A 22,388-nucleotide genomic window follows, 5' to 3' on the forward strand; every position below is an offset into this window, starting at 1 on the left:
TTTGTTTATTATCAATAATCTGAATCTGTAAACTGAAGCTCTCAGGTTAACCATGTGCAGTAAATTTCTCTCTGATGTGGAGCAGGCGAAGGAGGAAGTGACAAAACAATGGAAATAAAGTACAGGTTCCTCAGAATTGTACTTTAGTACAGAACTTGAGTAAATGTACTTAGTTACTTCCCAGCGCTGCCTCTCAACCTGTGAAACGTCATTAGAAATATTATCATGTAGAAGTCAGTGATTAGACGAGAGCAGATTGTTGATGTGGAGTCTCTGAGCTCATCTAAAGACATTTCATTAACTCTCATCAACACTTTGTTAACTTGCTCATGTGTCTCAGAAAAACTGCCGCATTTCTTTTCCTCTGAGGACAAATACTGAGCAGCAGATTGTGTTGTGGATGTGAGTGTAGATTCGTGATTCAGCAGCATGGACACCCACATCACATCCAGTTTTAGAGTTTCAAAAGTGGAACAAAAACAAAAACATCTATTCTTTTCTCCTCCGTCTCTGCAGACATGGAAGAACACTTTGGATCGATATCCAGAGACGCTGCTGGGCTCTTCAGAGAAGGAGTTTTTCTACAACGAGGACACGCAGGAATACTTCTTCGACCGAGACCCCGAAATGTTCCGGCACATTCTCAACTTCTACCGCACTGGGAAGCTCCACTACCCGCGGAACGAGTGCATCCAGGCCTTCGACGAAGAGCTGGCCTTCTACGGTATCGTGCCAGAGATCATCGGAGACTGCTGCATGGAGGTAAACCTCCACTTCCTGTCGAGTGACAGGAAGTGATCTGGTTTAGAGTTTTTAAAGTTGCTGTGTTTGGCACCAAGAAGGAGCCGCTGATCATCACCCCCCTGCTTGGGTCCTGACGAAACTTAAAAAACACATACATAGAGCAAAGTAAAATGTTCCCAGACGTTGTGACGGAGCTAAAAGGACAGATTTAAATTAGTGATGAACATTTATGTCGTGTCTTTAATGAGCAATACAGTACGTATGAAGACATGCTAGGGCTGAGGATCAAAGCAAATGGCCACTTTAGAATGAAAACACAGACAGTACTCACTGACCCTCGTGCCCACAAGAAGTCCAGTGTAGTTTTTAATCCACAAAACTCGTTCGGGGTATCGGAGGATAACAGCTACACTTGAAGTGCACGGAGCCCACATTTTGAAAATGTAATAAAACTCTGCTAATGCATTTCAAAAACATTGGAACGGCTCGTCTGTCATAATCCACGTGCCCTGAAGCCGCAGCATGCAACACTGACTTGAAAAGACGTAAATTACTCCACTTTCATAGCATCATTGGTGTAAATGACGTCTTTCACATCACTTTAATTCAGGCAGTCATGTTTGTATTTTAATTTTCCTCTTCAGTGTGTTGCTCACTGAACTTCTGGGGATGTTTTGGTTCCCAGATTTTGCTGCAGAGTGAGCGCTCTTGACTTTCACACTACTCTTTGGCACAGACAGCTGTGGACGTGATGCAGCGGCACGGAGGAGGAGAAACTTTCCACTGTAAAGGCCACAACACACCAGCGGCCAACGCCACGCGTCAAAACATATGCCCCTATTATTTTCATTGTGCAACTCCACACCAGCGCTCCTGAACCGCCGCCCTGCTGCACTTCACGCCTCTGTCCTATTTCCAGCTTCGCCGCCGCCTGAATTGAATTAAGTTCCCCCACTCGCTTTCTGCTTGTACAGACCAGCTCCTGCAGCAGCTCTTCTTCTCTGCTCCTGCACTTTATTTTGCAAAATATTAATAGATGCATATTTGTATTTAACGACCAAATCTCAAGCTCAGTCCTTCGGTCCATTACAGACTTTTACTGTGAAGCAGCTGCAGGAACATGTTGGACATGGACTCACGTCTGTGATCCTCGACGCTGTTGTGTTTTTTGTCGCAGCTCAACACAACAACACGTGATGACGGCTCTGCAGCTGAAACACGTCTGTGTCTAAATGTTGTCGTCTGTATTCTGCAGCGAGTGCCGACCTGTTTTGTTTCGGCTCAACACAGTCCAATAAAGGAGGACAGATTCTAATCTTTATAACGTCTACATCCTTCCTGGTGTACTCATGTGTGTGCTGTGACCTTTGACCTTTGATTTCCTACTAATGCCTGACTGTAGTGTGGCTTGTTCTGCTGCTGCTCTCATTAAGTCTCTTTGGAGAAGAGCATGATCAGCTAAATGGCTACAGTGTAAGAGCAGCGATGGATCTGAGGGGGATTATAACAGACTGCATGATAAACCTCCGGCTCATTAAGACGGCAGTGATGAGCCCTCTGAAACAGCAGCGGCTCACATGGAGTCTGATTTAGCTCTTTTATAGCTGCTGCTTTTGGCTTCGTGTTTCTGAGTGATTTCTTTAACGAGCCATAAACAAGTCATTTTCCTGGCCGCTCGCTGTCTCAGTAACAAATCACCTTCAGAGCTCTTTATCTCGCCGTTTGTCACGTTATCCTCGGAGGCTCTCACGTCTTTATATCCTTGTTTTCAGATCTGACCCGTCACTGACTCACGAGCTGCTCGGTGGCGTGCTTCCTCAGATTTGGCAGACTCCATCATCTTCACAAACGTTGATTCAGCTGTGAGAGATTCTCATTTCTGGATTTCAATGTTTTCACTTGCTCACACTTCCCCCACAGTTTCCCTGGAGAAACGTCCACATGCTTTTTATTTTTATTCCTTCAGTAATTTCACATGTTCTGCTGCTTTTCTTTCGGTAAATGAAAGAGTTTGGCTCGTTATCCAGGGTTTGACGAAGGACTTTAACGTCCCTCAGATCAGTTTATTAGTGGCTGTGGAGGTCGCTGGCTGCTGCACAAGTTTAAAGTTTAATTTATGACTATATTAGCTCGTTAAGGGCTAACAGGAGAGCTAACCTTAGTGAATCTGACCTCAGAACGATCATTAAAATGACGGAGCTCAAAGTGAGTTATTGGTGTTTTGGTGGAAACTGAATCAGTTTGTGGTGAAGAAAAGGCTCTTAATTCCTTTAGAGGTGTGTTGGTTTATTAATTCTGTGCTGGTCCCAGTATCAGCTCACTGTCAGGTCATGATTTATCCCTGGTAAAGGTTTATTCTGGGGAGTTTTCCTTAGTGGAAGCGAGAGGTCAGAGGTCAGATAAAGATCAAAGCCCTGAGTAAATCTGTGATATCAGGCTTTATGAACAGTGACCGGAGCTGAAGTCAGCAGCTGACATGATGTTAACAGTGATCAGCTCACAGGTACAAAACTATCATCATGAAATCAGACTCAGTTTACTGTCAGTAACCACAGACTGTATAAATGATGGATGCAGCTTTGGTGACATCACCTGTTGGTTTGTGGACTGCAGCTCTGATGCCTCCAGTTTGGCATTTCAACTGTCGCCATCTTGTTTTTGGAGCCAGAAGTGACCATGTTAGGATGAGAGGGTGGAGCTGAGGAGGAGCGAGGGGTGGAGCTGAGGAGGAGTGAGGGGTGGAGCTGAGGAGGAGCGAGGGGTGGAGCTGAGGAGGAGCGAGGGGTGGAGCTGAGGAGGAACGATGAGTGGAGCTGAGGAGGAGCGAGGGGTGGAGCTGAGGAGGAGCGAGGGGTGGAGCTGAGGAGGAACGATGAGTGGAGCTGAGGAGGAGCGAGGGGTGGAGCTGAGGAGGAGCGAGGGGTGGAGCTGAGGAGGAACGATGAGTGGAGCTGAGGAGGAGCGAGGGATGGAGCTGAGGAGGAGTGAGGGGTGGAGCTGAGGAGGAACGAGGGGTGGAGCTGAGGAGGAGCGAGGGGTGGAGCTGAGGAGGAGTGAGGGGTGGAGCTGAGGAGGAACGATGAGTGGAGCTGAGGAGGAGCGAGGGGTGGAGCTGAGGAGGAGTGAGGGGTGGAGCTGAGGAGGAACGAGGGGTGGAGCTGAGGAGGAACGATGAGTGGAGCTGAGGAGGAGCGAGGGGTGGAGCTGAGGAGGAGCGAGGGGTGGAGCTGACTCACAGACTGTGGCCACGCCTCGCAGACAGAAGCAGTAACTTAAAGTCATGACAACAAAAATAAAATCAAAATGGCTGAAGCTTCGTACAAACATGAGATTATTTTAACACCTCTCGTCTCAGAGAGGAAAAGTCACACTGACAAACTTTATACTGTCTCAGTGTCCTCTTGTCTTTAATCGTCCCACAGACCGTAACATCTGATCAGTCAGCTGCTCTGTGAGACATGGAGCTAACAACCATCCAGTGTGATGTCAGCAGACTGTACGATGACGGCGCCCACTGAATCACAGGCTATGATGTCACAGCTTCACACACTGAGTGATGCTGCAGGGTCAACATACAGGCTCACATTAGTGACATTAATAAAACTATTATTATCATCAGTAGAATTAATAAAATGTCTGAAAAAATTATAAAATAAAAAATATTAAATTTTCCAAATATATGTTAAAAACATCTGAAAAAAACTGAAACTGTTAAATAATTATTGAAATGTCAGAAAAATGTTGATAACATTTCCAAAAATTATTATTAACCATCTGAAACAGTGGACACTACTGCTGTGTGTGTGTGTGTGTGTGTGTGTGTGTGTGTGTGTGTGTGTGTGTGTGTGTGTGTGTGTTTGCTAGCTGCTGGTAAAAGGTCAAAGGTCAGTGTGACCTCACAGAACATGTTTTGTCCATAACTGAAGAATTCATTCACCAATTCTGACCAAACTTGACACAAATGTCTAACAGGATAAAATAATGAAGGTCAAAAGGTCAAAGGTCAGCTTGACTGTGACATCATCATGTTTTAACGTCATATCTCAGGAACAGAAGGGGAGACATTTGGTCAGATGCTGATCATGAATGATGTTTAGAGGCGTCACGCCGTTTGTTGACACGCTTCTGAAGTTTGGAACAGTGTGATTGTGGTGCGGTTCAGGTGGCGCTGGGTGGAGGAGATGATGAATTATAAGTTGGCTGATGTCGTCTTCCTCTTCGTCTCTTTGTGAAGGAATACCGGGACAGGAAAAAGGAGAACCAGGAGCGTCTGGCGGAGGACACGGAGGCCAACGAGGCGATGGACGCGCCCCTCCCTCCACACAGCACCTCCAGGGAACGTCTGTGGCGAGCCTTCGAGAACCCCCACACCTCCACCATGGCGCTGGTCTTCTACTACGTCACCGGCTTCTTCATCGCTGTCTCCGTCATCGCCAACGTGGTGGAGACGGTCCCCTGCCGGCCCCCCAAAGGCAGCGTCAAAGACCTTCCCTGCGGGGAGAAGTACCAGCTGGCCTTCTTCTGCATGGACACGGCCTGCGTGCTCATCTTCACCTTTGAGTACCTGATGCGTCTGTTCGCCGCGCCCAGCCGCTGCAAGTTCATGCGCTCGGTGATGTCGGTGATCGACGTGGTGGCCATCATGCCCTACTACATCGGCCTGGTGATGCCCGAGAACGAGGACGTGAGCGGCGCCTTCGTCACCCTCCGAGTCTTCCGCGTCTTCCGGATCTTCAAGTTCTCGCGTCACTCGCAGGGTTTGAGGATTTTGGGCTACACGCTAAAGAGCTGCGCCTCCGAGCTCGGCTTCCTGCTCTTCTCCCTCACCATGGCCATCATCATCTTCGCCACCGTCATGTTCTACGCCGAGAAGGGCACCAAGGGCTCCACCTTCACCTCCATCCCAGCCTCCTTCTGGTACACCATCGTCACCATGACCACGCTCGGGTGAGTTGACATCAGTTTAACGTTGTGTGTGATTTTCACCAGCTGCTGTAGCTGCTGATGGACTGCTGTTAATGTGTGTGTCCTTCGCCGTGGTCGTCCTGTTGCGTGTCGGCACATGTGCTGTGTCATTATTACTGGCTACAGAGGAGGGCTCTACAGTCTGTTTCCACCATGAAAAGAGATGAAGTGTGAAACCGTGTGTGTTTGTGCGTTTGCCTCCCACTCGTTGCTTCTCGAGTACGGTGGTGTATCTTCACCCTGCCGCCGCCCACACACACGCTCGCTGCTGCCATGTGGATGGAGAGTGTGTGTGTGTGTGTGCGTGTGTGTGTGTGAGGATGATGGTGTCTTCACCCTACAGCTCTCCAGCACTGATCTATTATCTGCTGTTCAAAGAGCCTTTGGAAACATCAGAAATAGAGTGAGTCAGGAAAACTGCCGCCATAAGCTCCGACCGAATCACCATACCGCTTTATAACACACACACACACACACACACACACACACACTCACACTCACACACACACACACACAGTTGGCGTCGTGTCTCCTCTATATGTCCGTACACTCCTACCTGTCTGTGAATGGAGAGAGTGAGAGATGGAGTGTGATACTGGGAGGTGTGAATGGTGGAGTGTGTGTGTAGTAAACCAGTGTGAAACTCAGTTTGGAGCTTTGCTTTGTTTTGTTCAGAGAAATAAAGAGACGTTGTTTCAGTGAAGTGAAGGGTTAAATGTTTGAGTGTGTCTGTAGCTCTGAGCACAGATCCAGGAACATGGAGGCCTCATTGGACGTTGGATCGTATGTCAGAGGCGCCGCCATGTTTGAGAGGTCGAGACTAACTGTAAATAAATGACAGTGAACAGCAGCTGAGGATGATCTGCATATAAAGTATTGTAACGATTATATTTGTCAACTGATCGCAGTGTCTGCAGTTAATGAGTCTGTAATGGCTGCTGGACGCTCAGTAGACGAGAGTGTGTGTCAGACTGACAGGAACTGAAATACTGACGTGGAGGAAAATGATTTATTGTCATGAGGAAGAATAAAAACTCACATTTGTCAGACACGACTTTGGTTTAGGGATGCACGATGATATGACACGTTATCAGCTGATCAGCTTTAAAATGATCACAATCAGCCAACATGTTGTTTTCTTATTTAGCATGATGAGTAAACGTCACAGACACAGTAAATTCATGTCTCCACCTGCTGGTGGGCCGTCACCATCACAGTCTGTGTGTATGATATGATGTTAATTCACTACAGAAGAGACTTGATGATGATCACTGACATCAGGTGGGATAAAGTGGATATATTGATATCAGTTATGAGTCAGTGAGTGTGTTTACATCGACAGTTTAATTCCCTTTTCCTTCAGAATGAAAGTTCATTCCTATTAACAGTGATCTTGTAAACACCTAATTCACAATGAAAATGACCAACGTGACTGAAAATTCAATCTGATGTAAGGGGCTGGAATATTCTGTTTCTAATTCCCAATGAAAGAATTTCTCTCACTTGTATACACTCATTCCTCTTTAAGTTCATTCTGGTCTTTCTGCACATGCTCGTTTCCTTGCCCTTCTGGCGCCATGACGTATATAGCGCGCATAGCAACGGGCTGAGATAGAGCAGTCGGACTCGTTGCACTCACCGGTTTCCATTCTCCACAGCACGGTCTTCTACCTCCCTTCTTTGACCTTCTACCTCCCTTCTCCTCCTCAACAGACGAAGCATTAGCAGAACAAGGTTGTTGTCGTACTGCTGCTTCAAGAATATAAGCAAAACAAGCCTGAACAAGGCACTAAGAACGGCGTCGTCAAGCATCTTGTTATCCGGAGCGAGGACTACAGTGTTTTCTTCCGGTAAACGTAAACACTTAACATCCGCCCCGCCCCCTATCCAATCAGAAACCTTCCCTGATAAACTGATCTCCGTGTAAACCCTCATTCAGAATGAGAAGCCATCATGTAACCACACCCAGTCAAGTTGTTATATATTGGATATATATATGGATTATTGTGTATCCATAATTTGGTTTATTTTCCTTGTTAACACCTGTGGAGACGATCCGATGAAATATAATGTGGAAGTAACATTGAACAACTTTCCACCAGCGAGCTAACACCGTCTGCTTTTTATCAGGTCATTGATCATAACACAATACAGTAACTTTACCCACTGCTCATTTTAACGTGACTTCAGATTGGTTTCCATCCAGCCACGATACTGAAAGGCTCGCTAACATGCTAGCTATGTTAGCTTGAAAGGTGCGTTAGCAATGGCTGATCGCTGGCCGTCAGAAACAAACATCTATGATCCATTATCTGTTTGATGTGTTTCCTTTTTAAAGTGAGCGGTGCTGACAGTTACTTTATTCTGATATGATAATAAAGGAGTTCATAAACAGACAGTGTTAGCTCGCTAGTGCGCAGTTAGTCGGTCAGTTGTCTACTTCCACATTAAATTATATTCTACAGGGACGTCTCCACAAATATTTAACCAGAGAAAATACACCAAAGTCGTGTCTGACAAATGTGAGTTTTTATTCTTCCTCATGACAATAAATCATTTTCCTCCACGTCAGTATTTCAGTTCCTGTCAGTCTGACACACACAGTCGTCTACTGAGCGTCCAGCAGCCATTACAGACTCAATATATAGATTATAATTCACTTTTTTTTCTACCCCACATAGATCATAAACTTGGCGGCACAGTCAATGCAGCGCCTACAAACAGTATATGTGAGTGAGGAGTCTTTCACACCTGTTTCCTGTTTCCTGCTCACCCTGAGAGGACAGACAGGTCACTCTCTGATTGGACAGCTTATGTTAATTAAAAACCCATAATGTTAATATTAACGAGAATAATGAGGTGCAGATGTTGATTCGTACAGCTGAAGGAAACCTCTGTTAGGACACTTTGGTTATGTCTCTGACACTCACTGGAGGCTTTTATTCTGAAAGGTCCCTTCACTTCCTCCATCAGCTCCTCGTTGTTTCTCCTCTCCTCTCCTCTCCTCTCCTCTCCTTGTTTCCTCAGTCTTCAGGTCCATTAGTTATCAGCGGGGAGAGGCCGACCTCTAAATGGATTCTCCAGGCAGAAAAACACAACTCAGGCTTTTACCTCTCCTCCTCCTCCTCTTCCTCCTCCTCCTCTTCCTCCTCCTCTTCCTCCTCCTCCTCTCCTCCAGCTCTCAGCTACTCCCTGTTTTCTTGTGGGGAGTGTCCCTCTGTTTGTCCTCCCCTCTCTTCTCTCTTGTTGCTCGTATTGATCATTGACCAGAGCTGATCAGGTCCAGATGTGGCTCCAGATACATGAGATCAGTTCGTCAGAGTTTCAGTTTGATCGATTAATAAATGATGTAGCGTTCAGTTGCATCACGTGGAGCTGCAGAACAGTCACTGTTTTAAGTCTCTGAATTATTCAAGCTCACTGAGAAAGGTTTTTTATATAAATCCAGCCGACAAACAGACAAACATCAGTCTGCCCTGTCACTAGCTCTGGTGGTATCTGTGTTACCTCTCTGATGTTTCATGGGTGTCGGCCTGTCGGACTGTATTTGTGTTTAAAACATGTCAGCAGTGGTGCCCCAGCCCTCACTCTTTTCACTGTATTGAAAGTCATGCTGTTTGGCTTTCTAAATGTTTACCAGACTACAGGTGACACAAGGAATAGCTGTTAGGAACCGCCTCGCTCCCCGCTGCTGTGTTTTGATTCCCTGGGAGGAGAGCGGGCAGACAGACCTTCACTCAGCAGCTGTAGCTGATCAAATTCAGCTCAAACCCTCCAGGTGTTGGTGTCACAGCGAGCTGGTGTCCAGCAGCAGTGTCAGGTCTAACCTGTGTAACAGCAGCAACAGAAAGTTTTCTGATGTGGTGGGGAGGCGGGGCTGTCCGGTCCCTCTGAGCTGGAGTTTGATCTGATGTCTGCAGCCGCTGACTGGAGGTCACGTTGGAATTCCACTGGATGTGTGTCCGTTGCGGACCGGCAGCGCTGGTTATCTGCTGCGTGCTCTGCCGTCCGTCAACACCCACTGGCTGCGTTTGCTATGCGGAGCGGTGCAGGTCTGCTGGACAGTGGGAGTCACGAGGACCCATGAGATCTCGCAAATTCACTCATAATCACGCGATATAACAAGATGTAGTTTCTATAAACAGAACCACAGAACCAGAGGAGTAGTAGGAAGACATCTGGGTGCACCTCCATGATTAACATCTCCTCGTCCATGGTGTCAACGGGGTGAAATGACATCTGAAAACCTCTGACCTGTTGACTTCAAACCTGCCTCCGCCCATTATGACGTTTTCAAGGTGTAGTGCAGGGAAATATGATCCGCCGTGAACACTGTGTATTTTACTTTGAAAATTAACCGGATGTTTTATTTTCTGTGCATGACTTCCTGCCCCGCACGATCTGCTCCGTGCTGAATTGTTGTGTTGTGCTCCAGCGTCCGGCAAAAATAGAAGTCCTGCGTATCTGTTGCGGAGGACATTGGCTAGAATTGAAGTGGATCAGCTCCGCTGCCGCTCCGGAGTGCAGACGCAACCAACAACCATTTGGTGGAATTTGGGGGTCAGTCTGCGGAGCTGCTGCCCACTCTTCTCCCAGTGAGGTGGTCTGTAGCGGCGGGGAGTGAGGCGAAGGACACGTTAGCTACGTAAACATGAAGCTGCAGCTGTTAGCCTTTAGCTTCTGTTAGCAGAAGGCTAAACTGTTAGCAACAATTTATTTCAATCTCTGAAACTCTTTCCTGACTCGTGTTTGATTTAGTTTATTGACTCTGATCCGTCCATCTTGGTTTTTGGGTGTTGCAGTGCAGGAAGTTGTTTTCGGTGCTGGAACAGAAACTTTCTCTGCAGGATTCTTCTCCTCTGAATCAGACGTTCACCGTCTGAAGGGACGACAAACATCTGCAAACAGCCAATAGGAACGCTCTCTGCCTGAAATGACCTGTGATTGGACAAAATCTCCTGAAAACGAGAGGAGGAGCAGGAGCCAAGTGCTCTGAGAGGAAATTTGAGTCACAGTATTCTCAAAGCTTATTATGGGATGTTTGCCCAGTGATGTCAGAATGAAACTTCCTACTCCAGCTTTAACTAGTCTCTGCACACACACACACACACACACACACACACACACACACACACTCAGTCTGTGCTGCGTCTGATCATAAATGTCACAGAACATCAGTTTATTTAAATCTATTATTAAATATCTGCCCTCATCCCAGAGCAGCAGGAATCACACAGACGTATCCAGACAGTTGGCGTGTTTGTCAGTGTCCGTCGCTGGAAGTCACTGACCAAGTGCTTCAGATTGAGACCAGGTGGTCCACAGTTTGTCATTTTGGATCAGCGCTGAAAACAGTTCAATCTGCAGATTGTGTTTGGGCCTGGTGATCAGATGTGTGATGTGTCCAACAGAGGAAAGCACAGTATGAACACGCGCACGTGTATGAAATCATCTCTGGATTTAATCTGATATGAGACACTTGAAATGAGAGTTCAAAGTATAAATGACTTACTGAGTAAAAGAAGAGATTTAGGCCTTTTGTTGATATAGAGGAAAGTGAATTTATAAAGCAGCCGTGGATACATGCTGTTTTCACCTTAATTATGTTTTAAAAATGAACCATCTTAGACCCTTTTCCCGCCAAAATAAGCATGTATATGCAGGTTGTTAGACACGGGAAAACACGCTAAAAATAGCTGGTAGACTTCCGTTCCGTTGCCAGTAGACCTTTCTGTTTTTGTTTTTATGTCTCTGTGCCGGCGATAGACCTGAGGCACTGTGTTTCTGGGCTGTGCACCTGTCCCATCCTCTTGAACACAATATCTCAAGAACAGCCTGACGAAATTTTCTCAAATTTGACACAAACGTCCACCTGGACTGAAAAATATACTGATCAGAATTTTGTGGTTGAAGGTCAATTCATTCACTAATTCTGACCAAACTTGACACAAATGTCTAACAGGATAAAATAATGAAGGTCAAAGGTCAAAGGTCAGCTTGACTGTGACATCATCATGTTTTAACGTCATATCTCAGGAACAGAAGGGGAGACATTTGGTCAGATACTGAATTGGTGACTCTAATCTTGAAACTGTGCTGATTGTATAGATCTTCTGTGTGTGAAGCATCCATGTTTTCACTGACATGGATGGAGACTGTCAGAGACACTGGACTGGTGGGCGGAGTCATACAACCACAGGGTGGACTGGTGGGCGGGGTCATACAATCACAGGGTGGACTGGTGGGCGGAGTCATACAACCACAGGGTGGACTGGTGGGCGGAGTCATACAACCACAGGGTGGACTGGTGGGCGGAGTCATACGACCACAGGGTGGACTGGTGGGCGGAGTCATACAACCACAGGGTGGACTGGTGGGCGGGGTCATACAATCACAGGGTGGACTGGTGGGCGGAGTCATACGACCACAGGGTGGACTGGTGGGCGGAGTCATACAACCACAGGGTGGACTGGTGGGCGGAGTCATACGACCACAGGGTGGACTGGTGGGCGGAGTCATACAACCACAGGGTGGACTGGTGGGCGGAGTCATACGACCACAGGGTGGACTGGTGGGCGGAGTCATACGACCACAGGGTGGACTGGTGGGCGGAGTCATACGACCACAGGGTGGACTGGTGGGCGGAGTCATACAACCACAGGGTGGACTGGTGGGCGGAGTCATACAACCACAGGGTGGACTGGTGGGCGGAGTCATACAACCACAGGGTGGGACTTCTCATTTTTGTGTGTCACGTTCAGCATCACAAACAAACCAGAAAATCAGTCAGGAAACAGTAGAGAGCAGCATGGAGGCCAGTGAAGATTTACCCAGCATCACCTTGTGCAGACTAATTTGGAACAACTAATTGTTGACGGATCAACTTCAGTCTCTAAATGAAGGAAATCATTCTGACACCGATGGATGATCTAGAAAATGATCGTAAAGTTTGTTTATAGTTTTTTACTTCTTGGTTTCAGAGGAGACTTTCAGTTTCCTGTCATGTTTCAGACGGCGTTTAAACGGTTTTACAGCGTCATGATGGAGAAACATTTATCCATTAAATTCAGTTTAAACCATTTGTTCTTTTTCTCTCCACTCTATCCTCCTCTTCCTCCCTCCTCTTCCTCCCTCTCCTCCTCCCCCTCTCCTCTTCCTCCCTCCTCTTCCTCCCTCCTCGACCTGCTCATCTGTTTCTCTTTGTTCACTTCGTTATCATTGTTTTTCATCATGTTGCTTTTATTGCTTTGCTGCTGTGTTTTATCACTGTGCAAATAAACTAGAAGTGAAATCATAAACCTGCTGCAGCCCCTCCACAAGCAATATGTGTGTGTGTGTGTGTGTGTGTGTGTGTGTGTGTGTGTGTGTGTGTGTGTGTGCAAGGGGAAACATAATCTGCTGGAGCTCGTTCAGAGCTGCTGCTGCTTCCAGGAAAACATGAACACTGTCTGTGTGTCTGGACTCCAGATAATCCAAACTCTGCTTCAGCTGCTCGGATTGTAAAAAAAACAAAACTCTTTCAATGGAATAATTAGTCGTTTGTGTCACAGGAGGAATCTTATGTTCTTCTGTTCTTCCAGTAAGAAGCTGAAATTATCTCAACTTGGTTTTCTTTCGATGAGCAGCTGGAAATAAGAGAGAACAGATAAGTTTCAACACATAGAAACTAAACTCACCTTTTTGTCCCTGCTGTGTTTCCACCTGTGATTAACGTGATCTGAAGCGTAAAGGTCAATCAATCAATCAGTCAATTCAATTTTATTTATAAAGCCCAATATCACAAATCACAATTTGCCTCACAGGGCTTTACAGCATACGACATCCCTCTGTCCTTATGACCCTCACAGCTGATCAGGAAAAACTCCCCAAAAAACCCTTTAACGGGGAAAAAACAGTAGAAACCTCAGGAAGAGCAACTGAGGAGGGATCCCTCTTCCAGGACGGACAGACATACAATAGATGTCGTACAGAACAGATCAACATAATAAATTAACAGTAATCCACATGACACAATGAGACAGAGAGAGAGAGAGAGAGAGAGAGAGAGAGAGAGAGAGAGAGAGAGAAGGTTCAGTGCGTCATCCCGACACGTGACTCCATCCCAACCTGCCTCCTTCTGCCTCCTTGTTCACTGCCGTCAGCACATTGGTCACATGATCACAGCCTTTCAAAATATGTGGGATATGTATGACTTTGTGTTCATTACTTTTCGATGGAAAACATACGAGAAATTTGTGAGAACTGCCTGATGTTAGCTGAGAGATTTGGTCAAACAGTTTATTACCATAATAATTTTATGAGGAAAAAAGTGTCCCGAAATTAAGATTCAACTGGTGACACTTTCTGTCTAATGATGTAGATGTCACAGTGGGCACTTTTTACCTGCCATACTGTCTTCTCAGCTCATTCAGTCCTTTTCCACTCTTCCGCCTCGCCGCCACACCTACCGGCCAGTCTATCACCTGCCCACGTATTTCCCGCTCCTGCCGGTCCACCTCATCAAGCTAACGCCTCTCACCTGTGGATCATTACCTCCTGTCACAGACTCTCGTTGCCAGATTGTTCTTCGCCATTCGGATGCAAGACATTCCAGTGTATCTTCCGACCCATGTACCGACCCCGCCGACCCCTGACTCTCCTGCTTCGTTTGCTCCCTGGTAAACCACTCAGCCTTCAGTCCTCGACCAAGAGCTCTGCTTCTACGTTGCTGGTTCCTGTTCGCCTGTTCCCCGTGGCTGTTTGGAGAGATCGTCACCCAGCTCTCCATTGTGACTTTACCTGTTCATCCATCCCACGGGTGGATGAACAGGTAAAGTCACTGGTTTTGGATTCCCTGCTCGTCTGATATCGTCTCCCACCTGCTCCGTCACGGTCACCGCTGCACACGTTGGAGCAGTTTGCCATTGTGCACTCTCTGCTTCGGTGTGACACACCAAGTGCTTTGGACTGAACCCGTGTTTTGGAAGTTTCTGATCCAACAGACTGACTCGCACTGCTTTTTCACCGGCCTGCTCACTCTGAGTTTAAAAGTAGTTTCATTAAGGACTACACAAACTGTCCATGTGTCTTTGGGGCTGCCGTTGGGTTCTGACTGTACTCGTGACCGAAGAACTTCTGTGGTTCAAACATGATTTACAGCTCTGAGTTTATGAAAATAATTCATCCAAAGAATTTAATCTTTAGTCACGTTTACATAAAACCCCTGAGAGTAAAGGAGCGTATATAGGACCAGCTTTATACTCAGTGTATAGAGTCTGTGCTGCTGCTGCTGCTGCTGCTGCTGCTGCAGAGCACTTTATCATCAACATTATTTATAAGAACAAGAGTGGAAGCAGCCATTTCCTCTGAGGAACAGGATGTATATGAGCCTGAGAGCGAGAGGAGCAGGCCTTATAAAACAGCCTGGATGGAATTATAGAGCATCTCAGTGCACGCTGCACACTGTTAATGTTTTAATAGAGAGGGGGGAGGACGGGGGAGGATGGGGGGGGGGGGGGGGGGTCAAAAGAAATCAAAAGAATGTAATCAAAGACGCAGAGTGTTAGGCTGAGAGGGTTCGATGCTGTAAAGCTTCGCAGTTTATCGCCTCCATTTCCTCCAGCTGACTGACGGGGGAGAAAATGGCGTCTGAGGTCCTCCTGCGGCCGTCAGACGCCCACTGAGAGAAGTTGGTAAAACTGTTTGGCTTTGGTTTTGGTCTCTGAACAGACACAATGAAACTAGTCCCTGAAACCTTATGGTGCAGCTCCACATGACGGTTCAACAGGAAACAGGTCCAACACCAAACTCCACCTCAAACCACTAACACATGTTTTTACATGTCCACTCACATCATGTCAGTCTGTTGGGTGGGGAAATGTTGATGCAGCATCGTCATGATATTTTTGTGTGACAGTATCTTAACAATACACAGACGCCAAGAATTGATTTTTTAATTGATAAAATAAATCATTAATATTACAAGGATGAATTAAACTTTGGGTGGCCTGTGACAATAATAAAGTAAACTGCTTTTACTGTTCACAAGAATCTGCTGCAATAAAAATGACTGATGTGAGATGAACAGACTGAAAACTTATTATTATATCAGATAAAACAGATGTTGATAACATTTTCCTTTTGGGACACAATTTACAGTCAGAAAAAAGGAAATCACTTAAAATCTTAAAATAATGAGTTGCCATTTAAAAATAATGATCTAGTGTCTCATAATAAGGAGTTAGTATCTTAAAAGAACGGTAACTAATAACTAATGCAGCACACATTGCTCTGTATCACAAGAAACTTTCTCAAAATAATGACTGAGCATCGTTTGTCCTTATTTTGAGATGCTGAGTCATTTCTTTGAGATTGTTTGATTATAATGACTCACATGAAGTGGGTTTTTATAGATGAGTTATCAGAAGTGATAAAGAGCAAAGTAACATCAGGGAGCCGGCAGAGAGACGTTAGATATCTGCATGTAAAGTGATCACAGAGCTGATAATGACTGTACATGTCAGTTTAGAATGAATTTAAAGGAGATAATCAGTTCTTTAGAAACGAGTGTTTACAGACAGAAGGAGCAGTCAGAGATGAAAGTGCTGCCAGTTAACTGAAGAAGAAGAAAAATAAATGAGTCTGATTTCAGATCTTTGATTTTTATCCAACACAAACTCTGATTGTACCAGTGTGTGTGTGTACAGGAGACTGATCTACAGTCAGCCTGAGCCCATTCATGAGTCTGAATCCTTCGTCATTACAACACCACACTGCTGTGAGCTCCCTGCCACAACTCCTGTGGTCATGTGACCCACATGTGACCCGTGTATAGAGTGATAACTGAGTCATTGCGATCAGAGTCAACAGTAGTTTGACAAATCTCAGTTGCTGATCTGTGCGACTGTACATCTATCCTCTCTTCCTGTTGGCTGCAGTGGAGTAAAAACCTGAGGACTCCAGCACAGATCCAAACTGGGATACTGGGAGAGGAAACCAGCACCTGAGAACACAGTGTGAAAATGATCAATAAGCTGTGATTAATCGATCGGGTCCTGGCAGCAGCAGCAGCAGCAGCAGCAGCGTTGTAACGAGGCTCTGATCTGTGGTTCTGTGTGAACGGCACATCCACATCTGAAGATCTGTGGGAACATTATCAGTTTGTGTTTATTATTTACGTCGTCAGAAACAGTCTGACGGCTGATGACGTTTCTTATGTTTTATTTTATCATTAAATATTTGAATTCTTGGTTCCTCTTTACATCCTGAGGAGAACATGAAGGATGAACCACACTTTCTCACAATCCATCCAGCTGTTGCTGAAATATGTCAGTCTGGATCGTGATGGAGGACAAACTTTCACCCAGGAGGCCGGTGCTCACTTCCTGTAAGATTGTAAAGCCAAACCCTGTTCTTTGTTCCTAAACCCAACCATGTGTGTGTGTTGGCTAAACGTGACCACGTGTGTGTGTGTTGGCTAAACGTAACCATGTGTGTGTGTGTTGGCTAAACGTAACCACGTGTGTGTGTGTTGGCTAAACGTAACCACGTGTGTGTGTCGGCTAAACGTAACCATGTGTGTGTGTGTTGGCTAAACATAACCACGTGTGAGTGTGTCGGCTAAACATAACCACGTGTGTGTGTGTTGGCTAAACGTAACCATGTGTGTGTGTGTTGGCTAAACGTAACCACGTGTGTGTGTGTTGGCTAAACGTAACCACGTGTGTGTGTTGGCTAAACGTAACCACGTGTGTGTGTCGGCTAAACGTAACCACGTGTGTGTCGGCTAAACGTAACCACGTGTGTGTGTGTCGGCTAAACGTAACCATGTGTGTGTGTGTTGGCTAAACGTAACCACGTGTGTGTGTCGGCTAAACGTAACCACGTGTGTGTGTCGGCTAAACGTAACCACGTGTGTGTGTCAGCTAAACGTAACCACGTGTGTGTGTGTTGGCTAAACGTAACCATGTGTGTGTGTCAGCTAAACGTAACCACGTGTGTGTGTGTTGGCTAAACGTAACCATGTGTGTGTGTCGGCTAAACGTAACCACGTGTGTGTGTGTGTTGGCTAAACGTAACCATGTGTGTGTGTCAGCTAAACGTAACCACGTGTGTGTGTGTGTTGGCTAAATGTAACCATGTGTGTGTGTCGGCTAAACGTAACCACGTGTGTGTGTGTTGGCTAAACGTAACCATGTGTGTGTGTCAGCTAAACGTAACCACGTGTGTGTGTGTTGGCTAAACGTAACCATGTGTGTGTGTGTTGGCTAAACGTAACCACGTGTGTGTGTCGGCTAAACGTAACCACGTGTGTGTGTGTGTTGGCTAAATGTAACCATGTGTGTGTGTCGGCTAAACGTAACCACGTGTGTGTGTCAGCTAAACGTAACCACGTGTGTGTGTGTGTGTGTTGGCTAAACGTAACCACGTGTGTGTGTCGGCTAAACGTAACCACGTGTGTGTGTCGGCTAAACGTGACCACGTGTGTGTGTTGGCTAAACGTGACCACGTGTGTGTTGTTGAAGGAAAAAAACATCAGTTGGTGTTGTACCGACGTAGTGCTTTTATTTTGAAAGAGACTGTATCAAACTGTACATTTCCTGTGAAAACAGAAGTGTATTTTGAAAACAGACAATGCATGTAACAGGCTGAAGTTGACACAGCGTCCCAGAACGTCAACAACCAACACACCCAGGGTACCTTGGACGCCATATGTCAGTGACCAAACGTGGTCATGTGACGAGGTCACAGTGAGGGGGTGATGGTGTTAATAAAGTTTGGAGTGAGCCGACTCGCTGCCTCTCCTGGCTCACAGTCTTCAGTAGTCGCTCCTTGATTGTCTCCCTGTTCCTGAACAATAAGAAGATAAATAACTTCCTGCCTGGCGTCCTCAGAGCGAGCAGTGAGGACAGAGGAAATGAAATGAGCTCTGCAGGTGTGAATCCACCTGTGGACCATCATGTCTCTGATAACGCTGAGAGCTCAGAGGATCAGAGCTCGTTTCCTTCAGCACAGATTTCACATTAAGCTGATTTACACAGAGAGAGGTTGGAGGAGAAAATCTCTGAGCAGGAATAAAGACGAGGAGGATCATATTTCACATGGTGATGTGGACACCGAGGGGCAGAGGTCATAGGTCGGCGTCCAAACATCACTATGTGACAGGGTCACAGTGAGGATGTGTTGGTTGGATTCATACAGTGAACTTGTCGGGATTTGGTGACCTTTGACCTCCCTGTTGTTCACACATGACTGAGTTACATCAAAGATGCTCCATGATAAAAGATGATGCACTACCAGCTGCGTCAGTCGTGTGAAATAGTACTCTTCCTGTTTCACAAGTGGCCCCGCCCCCTCAGTGAGCAGTGTTGTGACCATGGTGTGGACTGATCAGAGCAGTCTCCATCAGGTCTGATGTCATCTGAGAATAAGGTTTGTTAGCACACCTGGTGAGACGGAGCTGAGACGGAGACATGCGTGGAACAACAGTGTGTCTGGTAGACACTGGGTCCAGTATTTCCTGTGGTTTCCTGACGTTCACGTCTCTCGTTAAAGTCAACGGGCTCAAGATGCTGCTGGTTCCCTAAAGGGGCGGGGCATAGGTGAAACCCACGTAACACCGGTACAGCGGCGTCTCGTCCCTCGTGCTGACCTCTGGATTCTCCTAAATACCATCTTTAAATCTTTGTCCCGCGGCATGATGGGAACGTGAGTGTAAATGTGTGTGTGTGTGTGTGTGTGTGTTATGTAACAGGTCACAGCTGTATAATATGATGTCACACACAGCAGGAACATGACATTTCCTGCCGCTCCGCTCCTTATGTAATATGCTAATGAGCAGGTTGTAGTAATTATCAGAGTATGCTAATGGCATGAGACATTACAGTAACGTGGCGCTGCACGCCGCAGGACATGGTCATAAATTATTCACTGAGTCTGTGACTGAAACTCTGAAAATCATCTTTACCTCCGCTCAGTGTTTTAACGGACCAATCAGAGAGCTGCCATTACAGAAGCACAGCTGACAGGAAGTTCTGATGGTGTGAACTCAGCGGTGGAGGAAATCTTTACTTCAGTAAAGGTACTGATACCACATGGTAAAAATACTCTGTTACAATAAAAATACTCTGTTACAGTAAAATACTCTGTTACAGTGAAAAATACTCTGTTATAGTACAAATACTCAGTTACAGTGAAAAATACTCCATTACAGTGAAAAATACTCCGTTACAGTGAAAATACTTGGATACTTATATTTCTTATATTACAGTTATTAACGTTATTATGAACTCATTACAGTTATTAACGTTATTATTAACTCATTACAATTATTAACGTTATTATTAACTCATTACAGTTATTAACGTTATTATTAACTCATTACAGTTATTAACGTTATTATTGATGCATTACTGTTTTTGACGTTATTATTAACTTAATTACTAATAACTTCAAATAATTCATGTTATTAATATAAAAACTTAAAAGTTTCCATTAATATCATTACTGCTGCTAATTCATTACATCATTAATGTTGTCACCAAAACGTTACAAGCACGAGCATTATTATTATTAATGTGTTAGAGTTCTTCATGCAATTACTGATACATTAATATTATTACTAACACAGTCATTAATGTTGTCATTAATACATTACAGTTACTGATGTTAGTAATATAACATTATTATAATCACATTACAATCGTTATCGTCAATATTGTATTTAGTTAATAAACTATGAAATGTTTTTACAGTGAAGATGACTTCAGCTGTCAAAATAGTTTCACAGTTATTTTCTGTCAGGTACAAACTGATGATGATGATGATGATGATGATGATGGTTACAAAACGTTTTATCAGATTTTATAAACTCTTCACGTGTTCATAAATCTCAGTGATGAATGATGAGATGTCAGATGAGACGAGGAGTGGAAACAAAACGTCACTGTGAAACTTCAGAAATGTTTGTTCTCATATTTGATTTAAAGACAAACTCACTTCTTATCATAGAAACTACAGTCGGTGTTTTAAAAGAGAAAAAATGTGTCGGACATTTAACAGCAGCAGCTCCTCGGAGGCTTTAACTCAACGCCACTGACCTTTGTTTCTGCACGTGTGTGTGTGTGTGTGTGTGTGTGTGTGTGTGTGTGTGTTGATCTTTATTCATCACAGAGAGTAAACGTGTTATTTTCCACCTGTCCCACAGTCACCCTGAGCTGAACGTGACGCTCACATGCTGCTGCTCACACACACACACACACACACACACAGCAGGATATTTTTAGTTTCTGCATCATGTTTCCATCATGTCAAACATTCAGTGTCCAGATTCTGTGTTTATTAACGCAGCGTCATGTGTGTCGTCTAAACGCTAATTAAACTCCTTGTTACATAATAAAATGTACTGAAGTCACTTCCTGTCTCCACGTGAGGTGGCGGCGGCGGCAGTGGCGAGGTGTCTCCCCTCAGCTGACCTTTCCCTCACAGATTAAATATCACCTCACTTTATGAAACATTTCTGTATTAAAATGTCTAAAAACAAACAGACCTGTGTTAAATGTTTATTTGAGCTGTGTGCTGACATCATCACTGATATGTACAGCTGAAGTCTGTCGTTTGATTCAAGACACGGCGTGTCGTGGTCACACGTTGATGGCGCCGTACATCCTGTACCCCCTGTGAAACACCAACAGTAACAGTGTACTCACCAACAGTAAAACAGCATTTGTTCTGACACTCAGCAGATTTGTTTTCCATTATCTGTGTGTTGGCTAAACGTGTCCACCAGACACTGATTCAGTTTCTGCATTTTATCTTCAGTTCTGCTTTTTCTCCGAAGCTGTGACATCATGAACTTGGACACACAGAAATATGAGAATTTAAAAGATGTATTTCTACTATTGCTCCTGTTAGACAGTCATGGTCTGACCTGACCTGGTTTGGTTTGGTTTGGTTTGATTTGGTTTGGTCTGGTTTCATTTGGTCTGGTTTGGTTTGGTTTGGTTTGGTTTGGTCTGGTTTCATTTGGTCTGGTTTGGTTTGGTTTGGTTTGGTTTCATTTGGTCTGGTTTCATTTGGTCTGGTTTGGTTTGGTTTGCTCTGGTTTGGTCTGGTTTCATTTGGTTTGGTCTGGTCTGGTTTGGTTTGGTCTGGTTTGGTTTGGTCTGGTTTGGTCTGGTTTGGTTTGGGCTATCAGCCCAGCACAGCAGGGATTTGCGTCTCCATGACAACAGGTCGAACTGTTGAAGGTGTGTCTGTAACTGATGACAGCTTGTCTTGATGGTGGTCCAGTCACCTTTATCTGTGTGACTGTTCACAGACGTCAGGCTGATTTTAGTACAGAGACATTCAGTGTTTACTTTGATGAATTTACTTTGTCCTCTGAGCTCTTTAAGAGTTTTCTGTCACATGCTGCAGCGCCGCGCCTGCACAGTGATCCTCAGCTGAAGACCAGCAGGTCTGATGCCACATGAAGACTTAGAGGGCAGTAATAAGAACCATATTTGTCTCTGAGTAAAAGTATTCATGAACAGAAAATACTCAGGTAAAGTACAGGTACCTCAAATTTGTACTCAAGTACAGTATTTACATCTGTGAGAATCTCACGGCTTTATTCTGAATCTGTCAGCTTACAGAACATCATAGTAAGACGTGATCACACAGGAAGTGTTTCAGCAGCTTTTTGTAACAGTTTTTAATGA

The 22,388-nt window shown here is 45.2% G+C and overlaps 1 protein-coding gene across 2 annotated transcripts in view; it reads left to right on the forward strand.

The window, feature by feature from the left end:
- Nucleotides 1-22,388, forward strand: part of kcnd1 (potassium voltage-gated channel, Shal-related subfamily, member 1) — a 92,114-nt gene that overhangs the window by 27,998 nt on the left and 41,728 nt on the right. For both annotated transcript variants that reach the window (XM_049582449.1, XM_049582450.1), the window contains exons 3-4: nt 517-762; nt 4,979-5,691. In XM_049582449.1, the coding sequence (XP_049438406.1) occupies nt 517-762; nt 4,979-5,691 (959 nt within the window). The remainder of the gene's footprint in view (nt 1-516; nt 763-4,978; nt 5,692-22,388) is intronic.

Source organism: Epinephelus fuscoguttatus, linkage group LG7, assembly GCF_011397635.1.
Source record: "Epinephelus fuscoguttatus linkage group LG7, E.fuscoguttatus.final_Chr_v1".
Taxonomy (NCBI): Eukaryota; Metazoa; Chordata; class Actinopteri; order Perciformes; family Serranidae; genus Epinephelus; species Epinephelus fuscoguttatus.